At 36.5% G+C, this 20,172-nt stretch overlaps 1 protein-coding gene across 1 annotated transcript in view; it reads right to left on the reverse strand.

Annotated features, from left to right (window-relative positions):
- PPFIA1 (PTPRF interacting protein alpha 1) overlaps nt 1-20,172 on the reverse strand; it is a 55,760-nt gene that overhangs the window by 31,003 nt on the left and 4,585 nt on the right. The window contains exons 3-7 of the mRNA XM_059826015.1: nt 3,594-3,695; nt 2,753-2,917; nt 1,781-1,855; nt 1,222-1,323; nt 738-959 (exon numbers count right to left, since the gene is read on the reverse strand). Coding sequence (XP_059681998.1) covers nt 738-959; nt 1,222-1,323; nt 1,781-1,855; nt 2,753-2,917; nt 3,594-3,695 — 666 coding nt within the window. The remainder of the gene's footprint in view (nt 1-737; nt 960-1,221; nt 1,324-1,780; nt 1,856-2,752; nt 2,918-3,593; nt 3,696-20,172) is intronic.

Below are 20,172 nucleotides of genomic sequence, written 5' to 3' on the forward strand. Positions count from 1 at the left end.
GAGGGGAAAACCCACAAACCAAAATAATAATAAAAATAATAATAATAAAAGTATCAGATATACCCTGTTATTTCTCTCAGAAAAAAAATGAAGTAGAAAGAATAGTCTCACTAAAGCTTACAAGTTCAATGACTTTTTTTTTAATGGTGAATGCTTAAAAAGACTGGTCTTTATTATAATACACCACAGATCTGCTGCTTACCTTTCCAACGGCACAAACACAGCAAATCTTTACTTCCCGGGGACGATCAGGGAGTGTTCTTGGGATTTAACTAAGCTCCCTTTCTATTTAATAAGGATACAGTACAGTGCAATACATAGGACCTTGGAGATTAGTGATTGATCAGTAACAGGAACTGTCAATCACACCACTGAAATTAAAGTGATTCCTCAACCATGTACAAATTAAAAATAAAAAATTTAAACTTCATGAATAAGCTTAGCATTTATGACAAGCATCTTTTCAAGAACATGTTAAAGTTTGCAATTTTAAATCTCTTATTAAATACATTCATGAAGTATTTAGTTAGTCATAGATTTATTCTGAAGATTAATTTTCTTAAGCAACTCTTCTTTTAAACAAAAAATAGCACCATCATCCTCTAAACAATTTTCTTCTCACCTATCAAACCAAAGCCATTCAAAAGCGTAAAGGTGTAACTGAGCACCCATGACACTGAAATTTCATGAAGCAGCTGCATTTGTGACTACCCAAATTTTGACAGTTTATTCCTCACCTCTCGTACATCTCTCTGTAACTTCGTATTCATTTCTTCAGATTTTATTAAGTCTTTTCTAGCTGTGTCAAGGTCTTCTTCCAGCTCTGTTACTCTGCTGGACAAAGCAGTAAGACGTTCTTTCATTTGTGTCTGCTCTTTGTTTTGCTTATCTATGATGTCTTGGAGTTCGATCACTTTAGCAAGGTTTTCATCGTGGCATAAAGAACCGTCAGAGGATCGCTATTAAATGGGGGGGGGGGGGGGGAGAGAAAAAATGTATTTGCATGTTACACAAAAATTTGAAACAAACTGTTACTTACCTGTAAACACCCCTCCCCCAAGATAATTTTATTATTGGATAGACTGCAAAAATTGAAATTGTGGTAACTGAGACTTTTTAATTAAAAGCCCACTCAAAAATCTTATATTATAGTTTAAAATTAAAATATTATAGTTCATGATTAAAAATCAGACATCAGCTAAAAAAAGTAAGTAGCTGTACCTTCCCATTTGTAGTTGGTGTATTTTCTTGTTCGTGATTTATATCCAGCATCCCATCTGGAAGTGTTTTCTTCTGATTATTTTGCTCTTTCAGAATCATTAACTAAAAGAAAAGAAAAGTTTATATACATATGTTTCAAGTCAATTCCTTTCTCTCTAATAATACAAGGAACAGCTGCAAAAGCAAAGGAGCAAACCAACAACTACTGATTCTACTGCAAGGTATGTATTAATAAAATATGGCACAGGCACTCAAAAACTTATGCCACTGCAACCCAAAAATTCTTATTTTTAAAGCCACAGGAACTCCTTTTGTTGGGATTTCTCAGGGCGGGGGGGGGGGGGTGCTTGGGGAGTGGTGGTGTTTGTTTTCCCTCTCCTGCTCTTTCAAAGTGACTAAGTTAAAAATTACACTTATCCCATTTGGTAAAAAAAAAAGAAACAGATCAAAAACAAGAAGTGAAAGTGAACTTTAATAACTGAATAAATGACTTTGTACAAATATTAACTAAACACCTGCAATGCACACATGAAAACTCCTTTTAAAGGAAGACGCCTACCTCTTTATGCGTAGTACCTAGTTCTTCTTCCAATAAGCTACATCTTTCAAGTGCTACTCGTAACCTCTCCCTTACCTGAAAGAGTAATTTCAAATAATTTGAAATCTTTCAAATTGAAAAGAAATCAAGTTCACTTATTGCCATGCTGTCATGCCCTTTCAGATAATAAATAACATTATTTCCATTACACTTAGAGACCTGCTTTATTTTGAGTCAGTTCTAATTACAACATATGCTACAAAAAACCTTCTAGAGAAACAATGCATATCTTAAAATCTAGCTTTCCCTTTTTTGTCGTAAACAAATCATATCTCAACATGACCTGTACATTTAGGCAAGAATTAAACATATCCAGAACTTGCTTATCCTTTTGTAAGGCACGGAGTGCGTATGCTTTTGCTTACTCACAACAAGGAAGAAGAGACAGAATTCTACTTAAAATAATTTGCCAGACTTTATATACAAGGGTCACAAAAGTTAGGCAAACTACGAGTTGACAGCAAAATTCACAGTAAAGTTTACCACTTGTATATCCTGCTGCCAACATCAGGTACAACTAAAGGGCAGAGTTCTTTTAATTCATCTTTATTTGATATTACAGTGTAAGCAGATTCCTCTCCTCCTGTTCTCTCTAGTCCATTTCTTGTATTACATAATCAGAAGGCTTGATCCTGATATTATACAGGTAAGCAAATGTATGCACCCCTACAACAAATATATCACCCCTAAAACACGCTTAGTTTACATTAGCTCAGTTAATGAAGTACTAGAATAAACTACAGCACCTCGCTTTAGTGCAACATATTAATTTAAGAGGGCAGTTACTGATGCAGTTATAGCAAAGCCACTATCGTAATACAGAGAAAAGTTCAGAGATCCTGACTTCTACAACTTTAGCACAAACAACTGCATGGTCCACACAAAAGAAAGAGGGGACAGGATGAGAAGATGTTAACTACCATATTTCATTACCTTTTCATCAAGGGCTTTATGGTGTTCAAATAAAGATTTTAGTGCTTTGAGAACTTCTACTTCACTAGAAACTCCTGCTGGAGACTGAGCTTGTCTCTTTACAACAGTCATTCTGAGAGATCGCTCATGCCTGGAGACAAGGCACTCCAAATGTTCCAGTAATAGCTAAAACAAAAAACAAGGAACAATATTTATTCCTGTTCCGCACAGCTGCAGAAAACTCTGCCTCCTAAAACATCAAGTTTTGAGTTCCAAACTTCAAATCTGAGAGCCAAAAACTATTGCACCAAGCATAAGAACCTGTTTTTAACATTTCACCCATGTTAGAAGTTATATCAGAGCTAACGCATTTCCTACTTCTCTCTCTCAGACTAGTTTTTAAACGAGCTTTCTACTTAACCAGGTCTTTTCAGTTCTGCCACCAATCTGAGGAGCTGCATGCTTGTCAGAAGGATACACATAGAAAATGCTCTAAATCAGAGAGCAACTGTTCTGCTGGCAGCAGTGTAAGCTGCTGGAACAAATCACTACAGCTTGCCTGCTCTATTCCTCTGATCTTGTTAAAGTTTTGTAATAATACAACACCCAAGAAAAAAGCTGAATGACAGATAGCAGTGCAGTCTTACAAGCTTTTTCTGATTCTGCACAGCAGTATTTGAAGCTGTGCATAAGCTTCCAAACTTTTTAATCAACACACATTGGCACTTCCAGGGGGATTCATGTGCAAGTATCAGGGAAAAAATACTCTTAGCTTTTTCAAATTCAACATTCAATGTTTTTCTCCATGTAGTTGGATGCTTTAACAATCTTGTAGTAATCTTGGAGAAGACAAGGAACTAACCCTCGTATTATTTCTTTCTGCTTTCAGTTCAGCAATTTCTTCTTCTCTTTCAAGCAGCTGCTCCCTGCATACATTTAGCTCTTTTGTAAGCGCTGCAAATTCCTGAAATAAACCAGACAGAAATATAAGCACATCAAATATCAGGATATAGTGAACGTAGATTCATATGAACACTTAACGTGATTTCTTGAAGTATTCATTTCAGATGTCTAAAGCCAATACAGTATATAGTCACGCTAAGCAGGCTTAAGTTCAAACACTTAAAACCATTACACTGTCAAATGTAAAGATAAAAAGATGTTTGACCAGTACTTTTGAGAACTCATTCATCTCTCAAGGCAATTATCTGAACTGGAGTATCCCTGGTAAGCAAAGGGAAAAAACTATTTGTAATGCACTTTGTTACTGTTTCAAAAAGTTATTGCTTGGGTTTTTTTAAAGGACTGCTGAGGGAGACATGAAAAAACCAGAGCACTAAGCAAAAACAGAACCCAGCAAGACATGTCAAATTTCAAGACAGTATTTAATTGTGAGAGACAATGCATAACCCCGGCATCTACCAGAGTACACAGGTTACTTCTTCTTAGTAACAGAGCATCCTTGAAGCTTCACCACTGGAGGACTCAGACCTTTACAGGTATTTACTTATGCTACATACAGGGATTTCATTTATACCTACTTTCAAATCTCATGGAATGTAACGGAAACAGCCCTTTCCCTATAGTCCTGCTGGACATCTCAGAGGATTAGAATCAGAATTTTCTAAAAGCTGAGCCCTTGGGCTCAAAGCCCTCAAAAGGCTTTCCCTTCAAACTCAAGAAAGCTTTCAGCAAACAAAACTGAACCAAAGTGAAACAGTACATAGAGTGAAAAGTCATGAGGGAACAGGAATTAAGCTAACTCACAACAGTTGCTGCACGTTTATTTGAACATCTTTGAACATTGATATTAGTCACATTTAAAGAATATATTTCTAAATTTTGGGGTTTCTGTCAGGAAGATACGATTGCACTGAGCCACTAAATCTTAAACTACTTCCACTCTATCAATAGCCTCACTAAAAATACTCAACATAAAAGGCATTTAAACTTTCTATCAACTCAGTGAGCATACTCTGGATAGAATAAAAGATACAACTATATGGCACATTTATAGGCAAATACTGAGCATAACCATATCTACCTACTTACTCCGGCAAAATTTAAGTTGTAATCTGAACCACATTAGAAATTATTATTAACAGTGAATGTGAACAAGTCCATGCTTTAGAAGAGGGCTTTGTAGGAAACAGGAAAAAAACCACCTCGTGTCATCAATGCAACTTAGGATGTGAAAATAAATACGGATCAGTCACTCCAATGGCCGGTGGACACTTCAGAAGCACTTGTATAAGAAAACATTGAAATGTTAGTAAATAAATTAGTCTTCTCTATTGTCTGAAAGAAGAGAAACACTCTAATAAACAAGAGTCATGTCTAGTAAACAGTAGATTAGTATAGCTGCACTGGTGATGATCAAGACAAGATGATCAAGACAAATGGCCAACTAAGAAGAACATACTGTGGAAACACACTGTGTGCACAAGCGTTGCTTCTCTAAATTTTCGAAAGTCTGCAAGATACACTGCTTAACAGACAGTAGCTGCATATCAAGTAAAAGCTTAAGATGGAGCTGTTTTACAGTAGAATTCAAAGTGACAGAAAACACATGCTTAAAAACAAAAGGAAACATCAACTAATTATACTAGCACATCTGCAAATTCTAACATGCAGCTAAAATAAGCAGACACAGTCAAAAGACACTGTCTGCAAATTCCAAGATTAATTTGGCAAACTTTACTCTAAAACATACATGTGACCGAAAAGACAAAAAATACTGTTGTGCAACACAGTGAACTCCTTTGGAATTACTAATGTATTAGGCTTTTACAGGTTGCTATGAAAAAGATAGTAATACCACCATCACAGATGCAGAATCCATCTCTATAATCCCTCTTCCTAAATAAAAATCTGCTCATTGGAAAAAAGATTCAGTATAGTCCCCCTAGTTAATCAGCAAATGAGTGCAAAAAAGTCTAAATTTCTTTTCCTTTCTCAAGTCCTAAAAAAAAATTTATTTGATTGCTTTAACATACTTAGTAATTATGCTCATATAAATATTTCACTGCAGTATTTCATCTGCATCCTTAAAAACACCTGGCCTATTATTTTCAAGTAAAAATCCCTGGAAATCCACTTATTAAAACAACCTGGTCTGTAAATATAGCTACTGGAACTTTTAAACACACAAAACAAACTACAGAAGGTTCCTGAGTGCAAGGTAAGCCAAGAAAGAAAAAACCTACTTCAAGCTTCACAGGAGCTGACAGAAAAATCGACTCTACTATGAGCGTTCCCTGCAGACCGCTCCTTCGTGTCCCAACTTTTCCTGTGCCTTCAACATTCCACCCATGCAAGCTTCCAAGATTCCCAGGCAATTGACAGCACTCATCCCTTTTGCTCTGATACAAGCTTAGGTAAACCAGAACACTGTTCCAAAGTTGCAGTTCTTCACAGGCCTTCCCTCCTTATCTTTACATATTAGATACTTCAGTACTACCAAAACTACTAGAAGTACTAACAGACTCAAAGTATTCACAGAAGAGCTTGATACCAACATATTTTCTTGGTGTTTTTTTGCCTTTTGCAAAACAAATAACTAAGAAAACCCTCAAAATGCCAACATCAAAATTTACAAGCATAGACATTACACAGTTCTCCAAAGGACATTGGACTGACATGGAAAGTTCTGTATTTTTCCAGTTTCTACCTCAAGCCTTAAGAACAGGCTAAAGAAAGCAATAAGGACTACCAGACACTGCCTCATCATCCCTTCTCAACTTAAATCACTGTATAGCATTAATACACATTTTCTTATCTAAGACATGTATGAGAGTAATCTTCTGAAAAACAGCTGTATATTGGAAGTCTAATCACTCTTCAAATGATTACAGCACATACAGTTCTATTCCATTACATACTTCTGTGCAAATATAAATCGTAGCACAAATATATCGTAATTATGACACGAACCATCACACTGTCAGATGACCCAAAAAGAACAATGCACACAGGAATTTATACTGCTGCTGCATAAACAGACTGACACGTATTTCTGGCATTGCATAATACCTCCGTTGCTGTCTGTTTTGACAAAATGTAGTTGCTTTGAGTCCCATAAGCTGCCTAAGAAAGAACACTTGAATGTCCTTAGTTTCAGCTGACACTGCCAAAAGACTTGTCCTTTCTAGTTTTAATACTTAGCTTCAACAGTAGACAATTTGTGATTTCCTCAAGCAGTTCAAAAGGAGAGAAACTATTTGTAACTTTATCATCTCAAAAAAGTTGGAGCTGTCTCAGTTTCTTCCTTGGCATTACATGAATGTACAGAAAGAATTAAAGGAAAAAGACAAATCCTGAGAAACTTTTCCACTTATTCACAAAGCTGTATTACTTATTCTGTAATTAAGGAGAAGATTGAGAACATCAAAACCAAGTTCTGCTTTGCTTCTGGTTGCCATCAAAATAATAAATACACAACTGTGAGGACTGACAAGAATGGGACTCGGAATAAGCACTTTAGAGCACGTACAAGAGTCAGAGTGCCGGATATAGTAGGTAAATATCCCCTGTTGACTAGAACATACTGACAAACACTCATACTCTATACTAAACTCAAATGTTTACTGAAGAAAGTAATTTTCTGAACCAACTGAATCACTCCAAATACAACACTCTTGCTGGAAATAAGCTAAACTGAACAAGTTGGTTTGTTGTTGTTCAGTAATACATTTTCTGGGGGGTTTTGTCCACAAACTCCATGATTTTTTAATGCAGTAGTGTTTGTTCTACATCAACCTTCAGAACTGACCTTCAGCCTTTAGTATTTTAGTGGCCACAACATAAACATCCTTCCAGAAGTTGGATCAACTAATGTCTATCTGTCAAGCCTGTACATTTCTGATGTCTGAGCCAACAGCCACTTGGTTTCTTGCGAGATCTCAGTCCAGGAACATTACAGCTTTCAGGGGAACAGGCTCTCTTCATGTTTATTACAACGTAATTTATAGGTTCCATAGATAGTACATCACAAACCAATAAATGCTATATGACAGGAAAGACAGTATTTAACTTCGGGAAAAACTTGAAAGAAACAGAGTTAATTCCTGTAAGTCTATTAACATAAGCTGTGTATTAGGGATGCTCTACAGACAAAGAACTGTAAGTCTGCTTGGAATTTGCTCAAGCAAGAAAATTTATTCCACAATAAAACGCAACACCACTCTTGAGTGCACAAGGAATCATGGATTACAGGCAACAACATGACCAGAAAGCTTATTTAAAGGATGAAAAGATATATTTTAAATTCAAAGAAAACGTTATTAAATACTACTGAAGTAGTATCTTCTGGCAATACAAGGATAAAGATGCAACTGTTGCATCTTTAGGAACACATCTGCCAGAAATATGTGAGTGGAATTTTTTCTGTTTAACCTCCAAGTAATATTTTTAATTTATTTTTTTTTACTGTTAACATTCTCTTCTGTAGCCTGCATATCAAACAACCCACTCAAAAATCTGAGCAGCTGAAGAGAGCATGAGAAGAACAACTGGGGAAAGTACAGGTCATCAGGGATGAGAAACCAATGGAATCTGAGAGAAGTTTCCATCGTGTTATTTACATTATATATAAACCACAATTATTCCAAATGATGCATGCATGAAAATGACAAATATACAGTCTTAAACAAAACAATCAAAGAAAACCTAAATACTGAAGCTTAACAGGGTATTTCATAGCCACTTAATTTTAAACCTAAGGGGTTTAGGTAGCACACAGTGACCAATATTCCCAATATATTTGGAAGTTCCTAGCAAGCAAATTTTTGTATCTATTAAGTCACACCAGTTTAGTTTTGGTGGTTTTTTAAGCTAACAGTCAGAATTATGAAATAGTTCAAGGGTATTCAGAGTTAAAACTGAAAAGAATTGACATGTTTTAATCATTAAATCCAGCCTTCCAAGAAAACACAGTTACACACACTTTAACAACATCAAATCCAGAAGAAACAACAACAACAAATTGTGCTTTGCCTGTTCCACATAATAAATCAGATTGCTTTCAACCTTTCCATATCTCTCACATGTGCTAATAGGAAAGAGAAAAATCAGCCTAGAATGTGTAAAGAAAAATATTTTGCTTTTCACCTAGTGAAATTAATTTCCAGTAAGTATCAAGCAGCCTGGATTTTCTAACCTGGAAACATAAAACTTATTTCAAGCATTAAGAGAATCAGTTCTACGAAATGAGTTTATCTTTTGTTCTCAAAAACTCCAACACCTTAAAAGTGACTGTAAGAAAATAATTAAAGTAATATTAAAATACAGTTATGTCAAACTCTTGCATTTCAGACCATTGAAAGGTTTTTCATGCTCAAATTAGTTGTTTTTCCAAACAGAGCTAACTACCCCCCAGAGTGAGCTTATAATCAATGTATCCACCTCCTCTCCTATTTCTCCTTTTGCATAAGATGTTTTATAACTCGAAAGACCACTACCAAAACACAGGTGCAGATTTCTTTACTATCAAAAAAATTCTCACATTCCAACTAGTGGCATTGAGATATTTTAAAACATTTAATACCACCTTTGGAGAACTCTCAGAAGTTTGCATTTTCCTTGACTGAAAACACATACCTTTGTTTTCTCTAGCAAAAACTGTAACACTGCATGAAAACACTCAAGTGAATATTGCTGCCAGCTGATGGTCAGTGACTGATACTAACCCTGAATAACTTTTTATCATTCCAGCCCTCTTTTTTAGTACGGTATTCTTCAAGTGTACTTCTTGGATTGGCCTGTCTAGGCTTTGTCATTAACGCTGCTCAATCCTAAACAGGCAATAATTACATTCTAAAGTGTTTACAGTTGCATAATGTTATTGCTCTGGAATGAAACTCGCTGTTCCCAGTCCACTTTGGAGCTGAAACTAGAATCAACTGCCTAGCATTTGACAAGCAATGAGCAAAAGAACTCTCAACTCACAGCCAGTAGGTACCAAACACATGCCCAAGAGCAAAATAGAAAAGCTTATAGTAAGACCAAGTCTCCGTGGTAATAAATAGGTTTCCAGTTACCATCCTGAGTGAGTTGCTCAAATTTATGTGCAGTGTTCACTGAGCCTGAACTACAAAGCACTAAATCCAGGCTTCATTGCTAGGAGCTTTCAGGAAGCGCTGCACGTTGATGTGCAAGAATACATAAATGAAGAGGGTGGTATTTGGCAGCTTTGCAAGAGGAATGCAGAAGTAACAGGAAAAGGGAGCTAGAAACAGATCAGTTCCATGTTCTCCCTCCTGTATCCCCCCTTCCCTGATCTAACACATTTCTGATAGACATGTCCTATTTGGGGTGTAGGGGGGTAAAAGTACCGGAACCCAACCATGGTGGGATTCAGCCTCTCACTCCTTGAAGGATCACAGGTCTTCCTTTCACCACATTAATCAGTGCTCAAACTTTATACATGCTACAGAACAGTTTGGAAAGTGAGCCTGTAAACCCCAGGACATGGAGCAAAGCATAGGTCAAAGACAGGCAAACAGGAGCCACCTCCACTCAAATCATTAACTACAGCCTGTACAAACCACCTAGACTAGCAAAATCATTACTGCCTAGACTCTTGCATTTAATTTTCTCTAAACTCAGCAAAACAGTGCTGTTATGTATACAAGACTAGGGGCAAAGCCTCATGCAAAAAGTGTCTTTATGCATCACTGGAGAGCCAACAATCACTGATTATATACCGTACTTTGCACTGCAAGGTACACATGCCGATCTCCGAGCATCTTCCAAGCTCCACCATTAATTAGACCTACATACAACACAGTGTATACAATAGTCATATATGCAACAAATGATATCTACAAGACTGTTAGCTGGTAATGTGCTGGTAGCCAAAACTAACCCACAGCTGCAGCCTACAACTTCTTTGTAGGTCTGTGAAATTAAGGAAAGAGAACATGAAGTTGTTTAAATAAGTCAGAAAATTGCATTCAGTTACTCTTTCAGTCTAACAGCCTGCAGTTTGCCGAGCATCTTCCTGTAGGGCAACTAGCCTTGCTATCACTGAAAGATTAAGAATCCATAATTTCTCCAGACAGTTTGTTAATCTTTTCATCAACCTGAACAAATCCTTGCCAGCATCTGAGGCTTGTTCAAAATGGTAGATCACACAGGGTATATTTTCAGTTAACCCAGAGTGGACACTACCCATTTTTACCACAGTCCTTTTAACATAGCCTTTTAAACTACTTTTAGAGCCACAGAAGTGTATCAAAGATTACATATCGAACTGTGAACAACTATACCAAAGTGCTTACTGTTTCCCAAAGGCTTTCTCCGAATACTCATACTGGGGGGGGGGGGGGGGGCAAACCCTGCAACTTAACAGCATGCACAGAGGATTAACAAGAAACGAACAAACTGAACACTAACCAGAAACACTATTTTCTTCTCTTGTCTTTGTAAAATACTTTTAAAATGTTGTCCCTACTCAGGCAACATTGGACTTTTTACTCAGAAGACTCACAAACATAGAACCATTACAACAGCTGTAAGGTAACCACTGCCTAGCAGCAAACATAGGAAACACAGAACTGCTCTTCAGACTTGCATGAAATCTAGCATCTATTCATACGCAGTGGTGGCAGAAAACCTTCTTCCATCACATGGCTAGAATATTTTCACTGCAGTGGTTATGCAAAGAGTTCCACCTTACCTGCTCTTGGACATACATCAATACATCCCCTCAAAGGGCAGATAGGGCACAAAAGGATTCAAAACCATACCAAGCTTGTTCAACTTGGAAAAATGTACAAGATCAGCTAAAATATGTATCAGGAAAACTTTAGTCATCATTGAAAAACAGGCTTTTCAACTTGGGATGTGTCTGGCTACTTTGTGCAGAACTGTGACTGTTGAGACTGGTCCATAACAGAGTAATCCTTTCCAATACTATACCAGTATGCCAGAAGGATAGTTAACCTTAACACATACAATACTTGGGGGGTGTCAGAAAAACAAATGCCTCTCAGTTACACTCTGAATCAGTGAAGTCTAAGGGTTTCACAATATGAATTACCACATTCCTGCACCCCTAGCCTAATCTATTTTGATTAGTAACTAATACAGTAAGTAGTAGCACAACTTCTTAGTTGTAGCTTTAGGCATCTCCATTTTTGGAGTCCATGTCAGTGAAGAAACCTACCCACACCCATACCCACTATGGCAGAGGGAGAATACAGTTGTACTTAATTAAGGAGGAAGAATCTTGCATTACCAGTTTGACAAGATATGGGACAAAACCAGTCTCCATCTTTAATATGACACTATAGAGATTTCATTGAAGTTTCTTCCTCTCCACATAAAGTTAGCCAAGATTTCCTGGGATCCCATACAGGATTTCACAGCATACAATGCCGCTCCTCAAAAACGCCAAACCATAAAATAACTGCAAAATACGCTGAGAAAATTTAACAAGTTCAGTATTTTTCCTGGGACCCCCAATTATGGAAGCTAAGCAGCTACTACAAAAGCTATAGCAAGATCTTTTAAGTAGCAAGCAACGCTGAACTGTCAGTTTCCTGGGGCAAGAAAAAAAATCTATTTTTCTGTATATCAACTCCAAACATACTACACTCAGAAGAAACAGCACAATTCTGGCTCAGCTGACATTTAATACTAAATTCCTATGACTTTTATGAATTAAAAATTATTTAATCCTAAATACTGTGTTCTAGTGTGTTTAAAATATTAACCCTCACATGACTAATACTTCACTATTTTTTAGAAATAGACCCAGGACAAGATCCTTCACGCATTATTATTCCAGTGACAAGATACTTCTCCTTGCAAAAACTGTAAGCAGCAGCCGAGGCACTGCCCTGCCCTATTCTAATCATTCATCTTGGCCTCTAGTTGTCAGGTTTAGCTCTGTGGCCTATAGTTGTAAAGTACGTTTTTCACACTATGTTAAAAGGGAGTGCTTGGGAATAGCTGAATAAGGCTGGCCAAGCCATCCTCATTAAACAAGCATCAACACGTATTTCCCCTCAGTGCTCTCCTATTTTTTTTTTTTTTTGCCAAGTGATGAACAGTTCAGTCTTATAATTTCAAACTTGTTTAAGCAAGTAGTACTCAATGAGGACAGATACATGCCTTCAGCTGGAAATTCAACTTACACGCTCTTTACATTTTGTTTTTCTCTTTCTTTGTACTCTATCACCCTAGTTTAGATGCTAAGCGAATTCACTGGGCTAACTGAAGCTAAATATATCCAAATCTGCAATATTTGGGCTAAATGCAACTGGACCATTCCATGGAAAAGTTGCTTGATTTTTACAAATAAAGGCAACTCTAAAGCCCATATCAAAAAAAGAGTAGAGTCTCAGGTCTTACCACAGACAAGTCTGGTATTTAAACACAGAAAAACTTAACTCAGCAACATAGATTAAGCATCAAAGAGTTGCTTTATGGGGGTTTTTTTTAAGCTTTTTTTAATGTTCAAAGTAATTTTTGTCTGCCACAAAAGATATCCACAATCAACAGTTCCAAACTTCGTAACTACCCGAACCCAAAAAGCATGTTACATCACAGAACAAAATCAGGGATATGAATAACGCTAAAACATGGGGAAGGGGGGGGGGGCGGGAAGAAGAGACAAGGACAGTCTGTTAATATGCGGTAACCAGTAAGAAATGCTGAAGCAAAAGACGGATTGGTGAGGAACCTGGTCTAAGGAGAGGAAGAAGCTCCTATTCCACACTGGGCTACAAACAAGGGAAAGATGATGCAACCTGGAAACCCTGCAGCCTCCTACTCAGCTGAGAGAAAAGGCATGCTTGGCCCATTTCTTCTCTACTACCTCCCAGGACTTAACATTTTGCAGCTATTGCACAAAATACAGAAGAGTCTTCCACAGTGTCTGACGACTACAGTTCCAACAGGGGACCAAAGTTACACCAAGGTAAGTATCAGCATAACTAAGATTACAGGAGGGGAAAAGGACAGCTTCTTTCCTGCACGGACAAGCAGTGAAAGCTAACATCCTATAAAGCTTTTTCATTGCAGCTTTACATGAAGTAAAGTAATTCCAGATTTCTCAAAACAAAGGCTAAGCTTTTGGAAGATAATGTTGTTGAACCACACCCTCAAAAGACATTCTGGAAACTCAAGCTGAGTGTTCTGAAAGAAATAAATTACTAGATGCACCTGCCTCGTGTTCTTCCACACAAATTAAAAGAATGTTATGACCTTCCAAGCCTTTCCCCGTGAACTACAAAAAGGTGATAATACTGCATGAAAAATATATTACTCAGGAATAAAAAAAGAATAAAATAATAATTAAAAAAAGATTCACAGTGGTAACCTGAGGCATCCCTGAAATTATCTAAACCAAACTTTTAGTCATTCACACCAACGTAATATGGCAAATAGAGCTTTGAAGAGATATTCTAAAGTTAGAAGCTTACCTAAGACTTGCATAAACATGTAAAAACCCCAACCAGATTCATCCATACATCCAAGACCACTCTCCATACATGCTCTGCTGTTCCAACCTTGGTCTCTCAGGTGTAGAGTCATCCTTTACACCCATAATTAGATTATCTGAAGAACTTCTAGTACTGCAGGCAACTCTTTAAGCAACAGAATCCATTTAACTCTTTAAAGGACCTTTGATTTGGATCAAAAGTTTCTTTTGTTTCTGGGTTTCCAAATTAAAACACAAAAGGTAGCCCATGTCTTGAATCTCCCGCTTCTACTAGGATTTAAGTGTGAGATGTCAGTCAGGACTTTAAAGATGATACACAACAGAACCTTAAAAAATATAAAATTACACAGAGTTGAGGTCCCCATTGGGAACAGTAAATCTGCAAGTCTTACTCAAGCACAAATGACAGTGAAAAGCACAGCTAGTAACAGAATTTAGGTCCAGTCTTGTTCATTCAGCCAGACTAACAGAGACCCATGAACCCCACCACGTTACAGAACACCATTTCAGCTAGCAGATTTCCCATTTAAGGATAGGAGCGCAAAGAAAAGGAGAGTTTTGACTATGACATTCTATTGGTAGAAGTATATCTTACTAAACTATTTTTGTGACAGGCTCACACAAGACACCTGAGAATCTACAACTAAAACCCACAAATCCACCATTTAAACCCTGTCATTGATCAAGACAAAGGTCCTTTCAGAAGTGTACAGCAGAGTTCCCTTTTCCCCCAATTTTCTTTAAAACAATTTTGATTTACACAGTGAGAAAGCTTTTATATCAAGCACTGTGAGTGAAGCACACAATAAAACAAACAACCAATTCCACTTTCAGGTATCTCTCTCCCTTTCAGTGGCTTGTTTCATCACCATGCTTGAAAATTAAGAAACAGCACTAAACCAGCTTAATAAAATTGGTTACTATTTACTGAGATAACCATGGATCCAGTACCTTTAAAATAGCAGGAATTTATGATCCTCTTTATTGAGTGAGCCTTCTCCACATTAAAGAAAGTTTTATCTTTTACACCAAGGATTTGGGCAGGCAAAATTTCTTTTCAAGTAATTTAAATTAAACACCATTTCTCATTACAGGAAGCTGTCAATGTTGAGAAGACAATGATTAATAAACTTCAACCAACTGCAAGGTAGTTTCTTTTCTATGAACATTCATAGTTAGATCTTTCAACTATACATCAAGCCAGTCTAAACTTTGTATAGGTCAACACCAAAATTCTTTGTTTAAACTGCACATCTTAAGGTGACTCTGTTTTGTTTGGGGTTTTTTAAACTATGTAAATTATTTAGCTACTTAAACTTATATAATTATACCCTTATAATGTGTGCTGTTCTATAAATTTGAGGTGGGGAAAAAACCCACTTCTTTTGACAGTAAAGAGTTCATTAACCCGTGATCTACATTTTTACTCATTTTTACCAGATATTCTACCCTGTAATTCTTTATAAAAGGTAAATACGCATTTAAAAACAATGTTTCCCTACACATAATTTAAACTGAACAGAACCAAATTCTGTATGTATTTATATGAGAGGTAGGATTAAAAAAAGCAAGCACTGTGCTTCAGAGTATTTCTAGACAATTAGATGTGAAACAGAATTAGATACCAAACTCTACCCTGTACTAGCAATAGGAGTAAGGCACAACACAGACATCACAGCGTGGCTCAGAGCATACCCAAATAGAGACTACTGTTCTACGGGGAGGGGAGAAAAAAATTTAAAAAAAAAAAATAATCAAAGGCTGCCCATTTTCCTATCGCAACAAATGGAAAATACTTGCGTATTTTCCAGGTGGAAGATTTTTTTTCTCCTCAACAAAACTAGAAGGACATATATATCAAATTTTTCAAGCTTTTTTTCCACATGGCCCTTTAAACAAGTGATGGTCCTTGTTTAAGATCTGTTCTGAAGATATCTGATTATGCCTAGTATTGGTAGTGTAAGAACCTTTTCATTAAGGAACCTCAGAGCACTTCAGAGAATTTCTAAAACAAAGTACTATTTCTAAACATTTATATTTCTGAAACCGTAACCATAAGACAGAGGAACTACAGGAAAAGCTATGTTGATTGTTCTTATTCATATACACCCATTAAAAGTCACAGCATATTTCAAATGCAACCAAAATTATATTCCCGTTAAGATTTTCACTACCATCCTCAAAAGCCATATCCTGAGCAGACACGAACATAAACACACGAGCAAAGTTCAAGGCTAGCCACTGTGGAATAGCAGAAGAGAAGATTAAGCAACAAAGCTCTTCAAAACATTACAGCTCTAGCCACTGTAGGAACAAGCCACAGAGCCCTGTCATGCTGATCTGAAGAAAAAGAGCTGATTTTCAGTAGAGCTTACATGAAACCCAATGTGAAGTCTGAAATAGATAAAGGTCATAGGCAAAAAACAAGTTAACCAACTATTCACATCAATTGACAGAGAACTTAAAGGAAAACAGCACATCAGAATCAAACTGAGCATTAACTTTAACAAGTATCGTAATCACAGTACTCCTCCAATTCTGGGAGAACTGGGAGAGTAATCTCCTCAAGCAACCTACAGATACATATCCAGCTCACTACACAATTATCTGGAGCTTACAAAATGCAGAAACAGTATTTCCACGCACTCCTGTGAAAAAGTCAAGTTGAATAAAAACCTCACTCCATTCAACAGCAAAATAATAATTCTTCTTTCAGCCTGGAGAATGTGAAAACATTTTTCCTGGCAAGAATTGCAACACATTTGCCCATTTACACTTGGAGAATCCACAGGCAGGCTTACCAAAAAATACACTTGGAAAGTTACGAACACCCAGATTACCTGACACACACAATGCATATTTATCCCTTCTCAGTATTTGTAGCTTGAGATCCATACGCGCAAGAGATTATAGTAAGTATTTTCTAATATATGTCAACAGATATCAGTCAGCCTTACAGACTTCAAGTGACTTAAGCTGCCTAAATTGCTAAAAGCAGCTTACATGAAGACCTCTATCATATTCCTTTAAAGCAGGAAAGTTAAAAAAGCAAAATTAAGTTAAAGTGTGAAGTATGTTGAGCACTGGGATGCAGTGCCAACTTAGGAAGTGCAAAAACCAAAATTACTGATAGACAGCTAAAACGTTGCCTCCAAAGATTCAAGTTCTTCGATGACATTGTTAACTATAAGGGATCTACATGTATCAAAACACAAGCAAATGTGTACTCTTAACTCTAAGATCAAATCCTAAAGCAAGTAAAACCAACATCCACCTCTCCTAAATAAATACCAGGAAGGAGAAACCAAAGTCACAGGACAGTGAACTTCTAAGGGGGTGAGGGGGAAATTGTATTTTTAATTCATATTTATCTTTGAAAAAATCCAAGAGGTTTTTCCTTTTTTTTTTTTTTAAACATCTTGATGGAAATTGCAACAATGTAGCCACACTAACTCTTTAAGTCTTCCTAACAAACATCTTTAAAGTAGTTTTTAGTTATACTCTTAAAAAGACCAGAGAAAAAATATAAGGGCTTGCAGATGAAGAATTCTCAGAATACCAAAATAAACACTACCTGTTGTACAAGAGGCTACAGGCAAGTTAGCATAGATGAGTATATATGCGAAGTTCACCTGGTTCTAAATACACCACATATTTTTAAAACAGCTTGTTTTGATTATAGCTCTTTTCACCCAAGCTTATATACAGCCTGTTTGTTAGACTGCAAGTTAGACTACAGCACACCAAACATTAATAAACCCACTATCAGACATTTGTACATAGTAACAGAGGAGTAGAAAAAATAATCACTAGCTCATCTTTCAGGGCTACATCCACAAATCTCTATTAAAAACAAACAAAAAGCACTTCTGGGTAGTCACCAAACCATCCTTCCTACAAATAAACTAAGGAAAATAAAAACAATAGTTTTAGACTTCATAAAATCTTTTTATTAAAGGGATTGATGGGACACCATAACAGCACTGAAGTTCACCCTGAAATACAATAAAACTTTAATTCCAAATTTAATCCAGCTAAAAGGTTTGTTTATAATCAAGATAACCTAAATTAAAAGCACAGTATAAACAGCAAGTTGCTAACAATAGGCAAGCAGATGTCTGCTGGGTAGGGGTGGGATGTTTCAACAAACAAACTCACCCAAACATATTTAAATGAGAAACGAAGAAGTCACAACAAATGCTACAGACTTGGTCCTCAATATACTCCACTATACTGCTGAAGTGTAGCTACTCCTCTTTCTGCGCGATCATAGAGCATACTTTCAGGTAACTTCATATTCTGAAGGTTTTGGACAAAAGTTTTCTGTTTCTATGCCTTGCAAAGAAAGAAATGTTAGCGAGGTTTATTGATATAGTCAGTGAAGAATTCTGAACATTAACTCCTATCTCCATCTGTCTTAAACTAGTGCAGATAAAGACAAATCTATCCAGCAATTTACTAACAGTAAGAGCCAAGTTAAGATTTAGCAACTGAAACCCAACATAGACAAGACTAAAATTATAGTTGTCTGAAAAAGCAACGGAAAGAGTCATGTTCATCTTTGCTGTCAGAATGGGATGAGAGAAATGGAGGGTATGTCTGCTCTGACGTACATTTGAACATCTGAAATCCTTTCGGATCTCTCGTTTCTGCATACACAGGCTCGCTGCTGAGACTTACGGCTTTTATTTAGAAGTCAGTATCACATCTTGCTAGAGTAAGAAGTATAAGCTATGTCACCTCAAGGCTGAACAGTTGTCAATACTGTAAATGGAGTTGCATTTAAAATGCTGAGGAAATTTCAGCGGCTGCAAAGTTTGGCAAGCCCTTCATTTAATGTACTTTCTGCAACTGTGTTCTTCATATTACGTACAATTCAAAACCTCATTTCTACTTCTATGACATCCTGTATTATTTAAAACTTGTCTGGAGGAAATCCAAATAACACCATTATTAAAAAGGCAACTAAATCCTTAAGTTCATCATTCTAAAACAATACCAGGGCAGTCTTCAGACCAAGCGTTTAGATATTTCTTACATGCGAGACATCGAACGGTATTTCTGAGATTGCCTAAGAAGATCATTCTATAGAGACATACCTGAATTTAATTTAATACAAATATAAACAGACACACACTACTTTTAACTGAAGTGTGCAGCAGTGATAAAATATTTATTATAGATAGAAAGCAACTAAAGATGGCCTGCTGGTGACTCACTTTAAATTAAGATACGTTGGGCAACCTAGTAAAGCCGAAGCCAAACTGAAATTAGACGCAACTTTTTTTTCCACATTTAACTCCACTTTACAGTAAAGTGCTCTTATTTACACACAAACACACACAGCCTCTGACAGACAGTTCTCATCTGCCCCTATATATAAGTTGCTGAATACAGAAATTCTGAACAGGACCATCACAAATACAGAGAAAACTTTTATTTTATTTACTTTGCACAGAAATGAAAATAAAGTATGATAAATTTAAGACCAAAAGATTAGAAGTGCAAGATTAAGATGGATCTTAATAGTGCTGCTGTATTATAGAAGCATAATATTTCTACATCAGCTTGTAAAATTCTTAACATACATATTAAAATTGTTATCCTGATAAGAGTTGCTGTGAATTCATCAACTTTGCTTTTATTTGTGCTAGCCACCAGAGTCTCTGTAAATTAAACTCTAGCCTTCTCCACCCAAAACAACCATGTTGTCATTTACAGAAACGGCTACAAGAAATTCTACCAGCAAATTGAACCCCAGCCTGCAACACTTTAATAGCAAGAACTGGTAGTCACTTGGACCTCACCTACCTTAAGTTCAAAATTTAACTTTGAAATGCAGTAGCATCCTGTATTTTTCACAGATTAACTTCTAAATTTTAAGCACAAAAACCTTGAATTTTGTAGAATACACTCTAAAAGGCACATAAAGGGCATAATTAAATCCACTAAGACCATAATTAAATCATAACTGAATGTGTTTACATGAGAA

This window comes from Gavia stellata, chromosome 17 (genome assembly GCF_030936135.1).
Source record: "Gavia stellata isolate bGavSte3 chromosome 17, bGavSte3.hap2, whole genome shotgun sequence".
Taxonomy (NCBI): domain Eukaryota; kingdom Metazoa; phylum Chordata; class Aves; order Gaviiformes; family Gaviidae; genus Gavia; species Gavia stellata.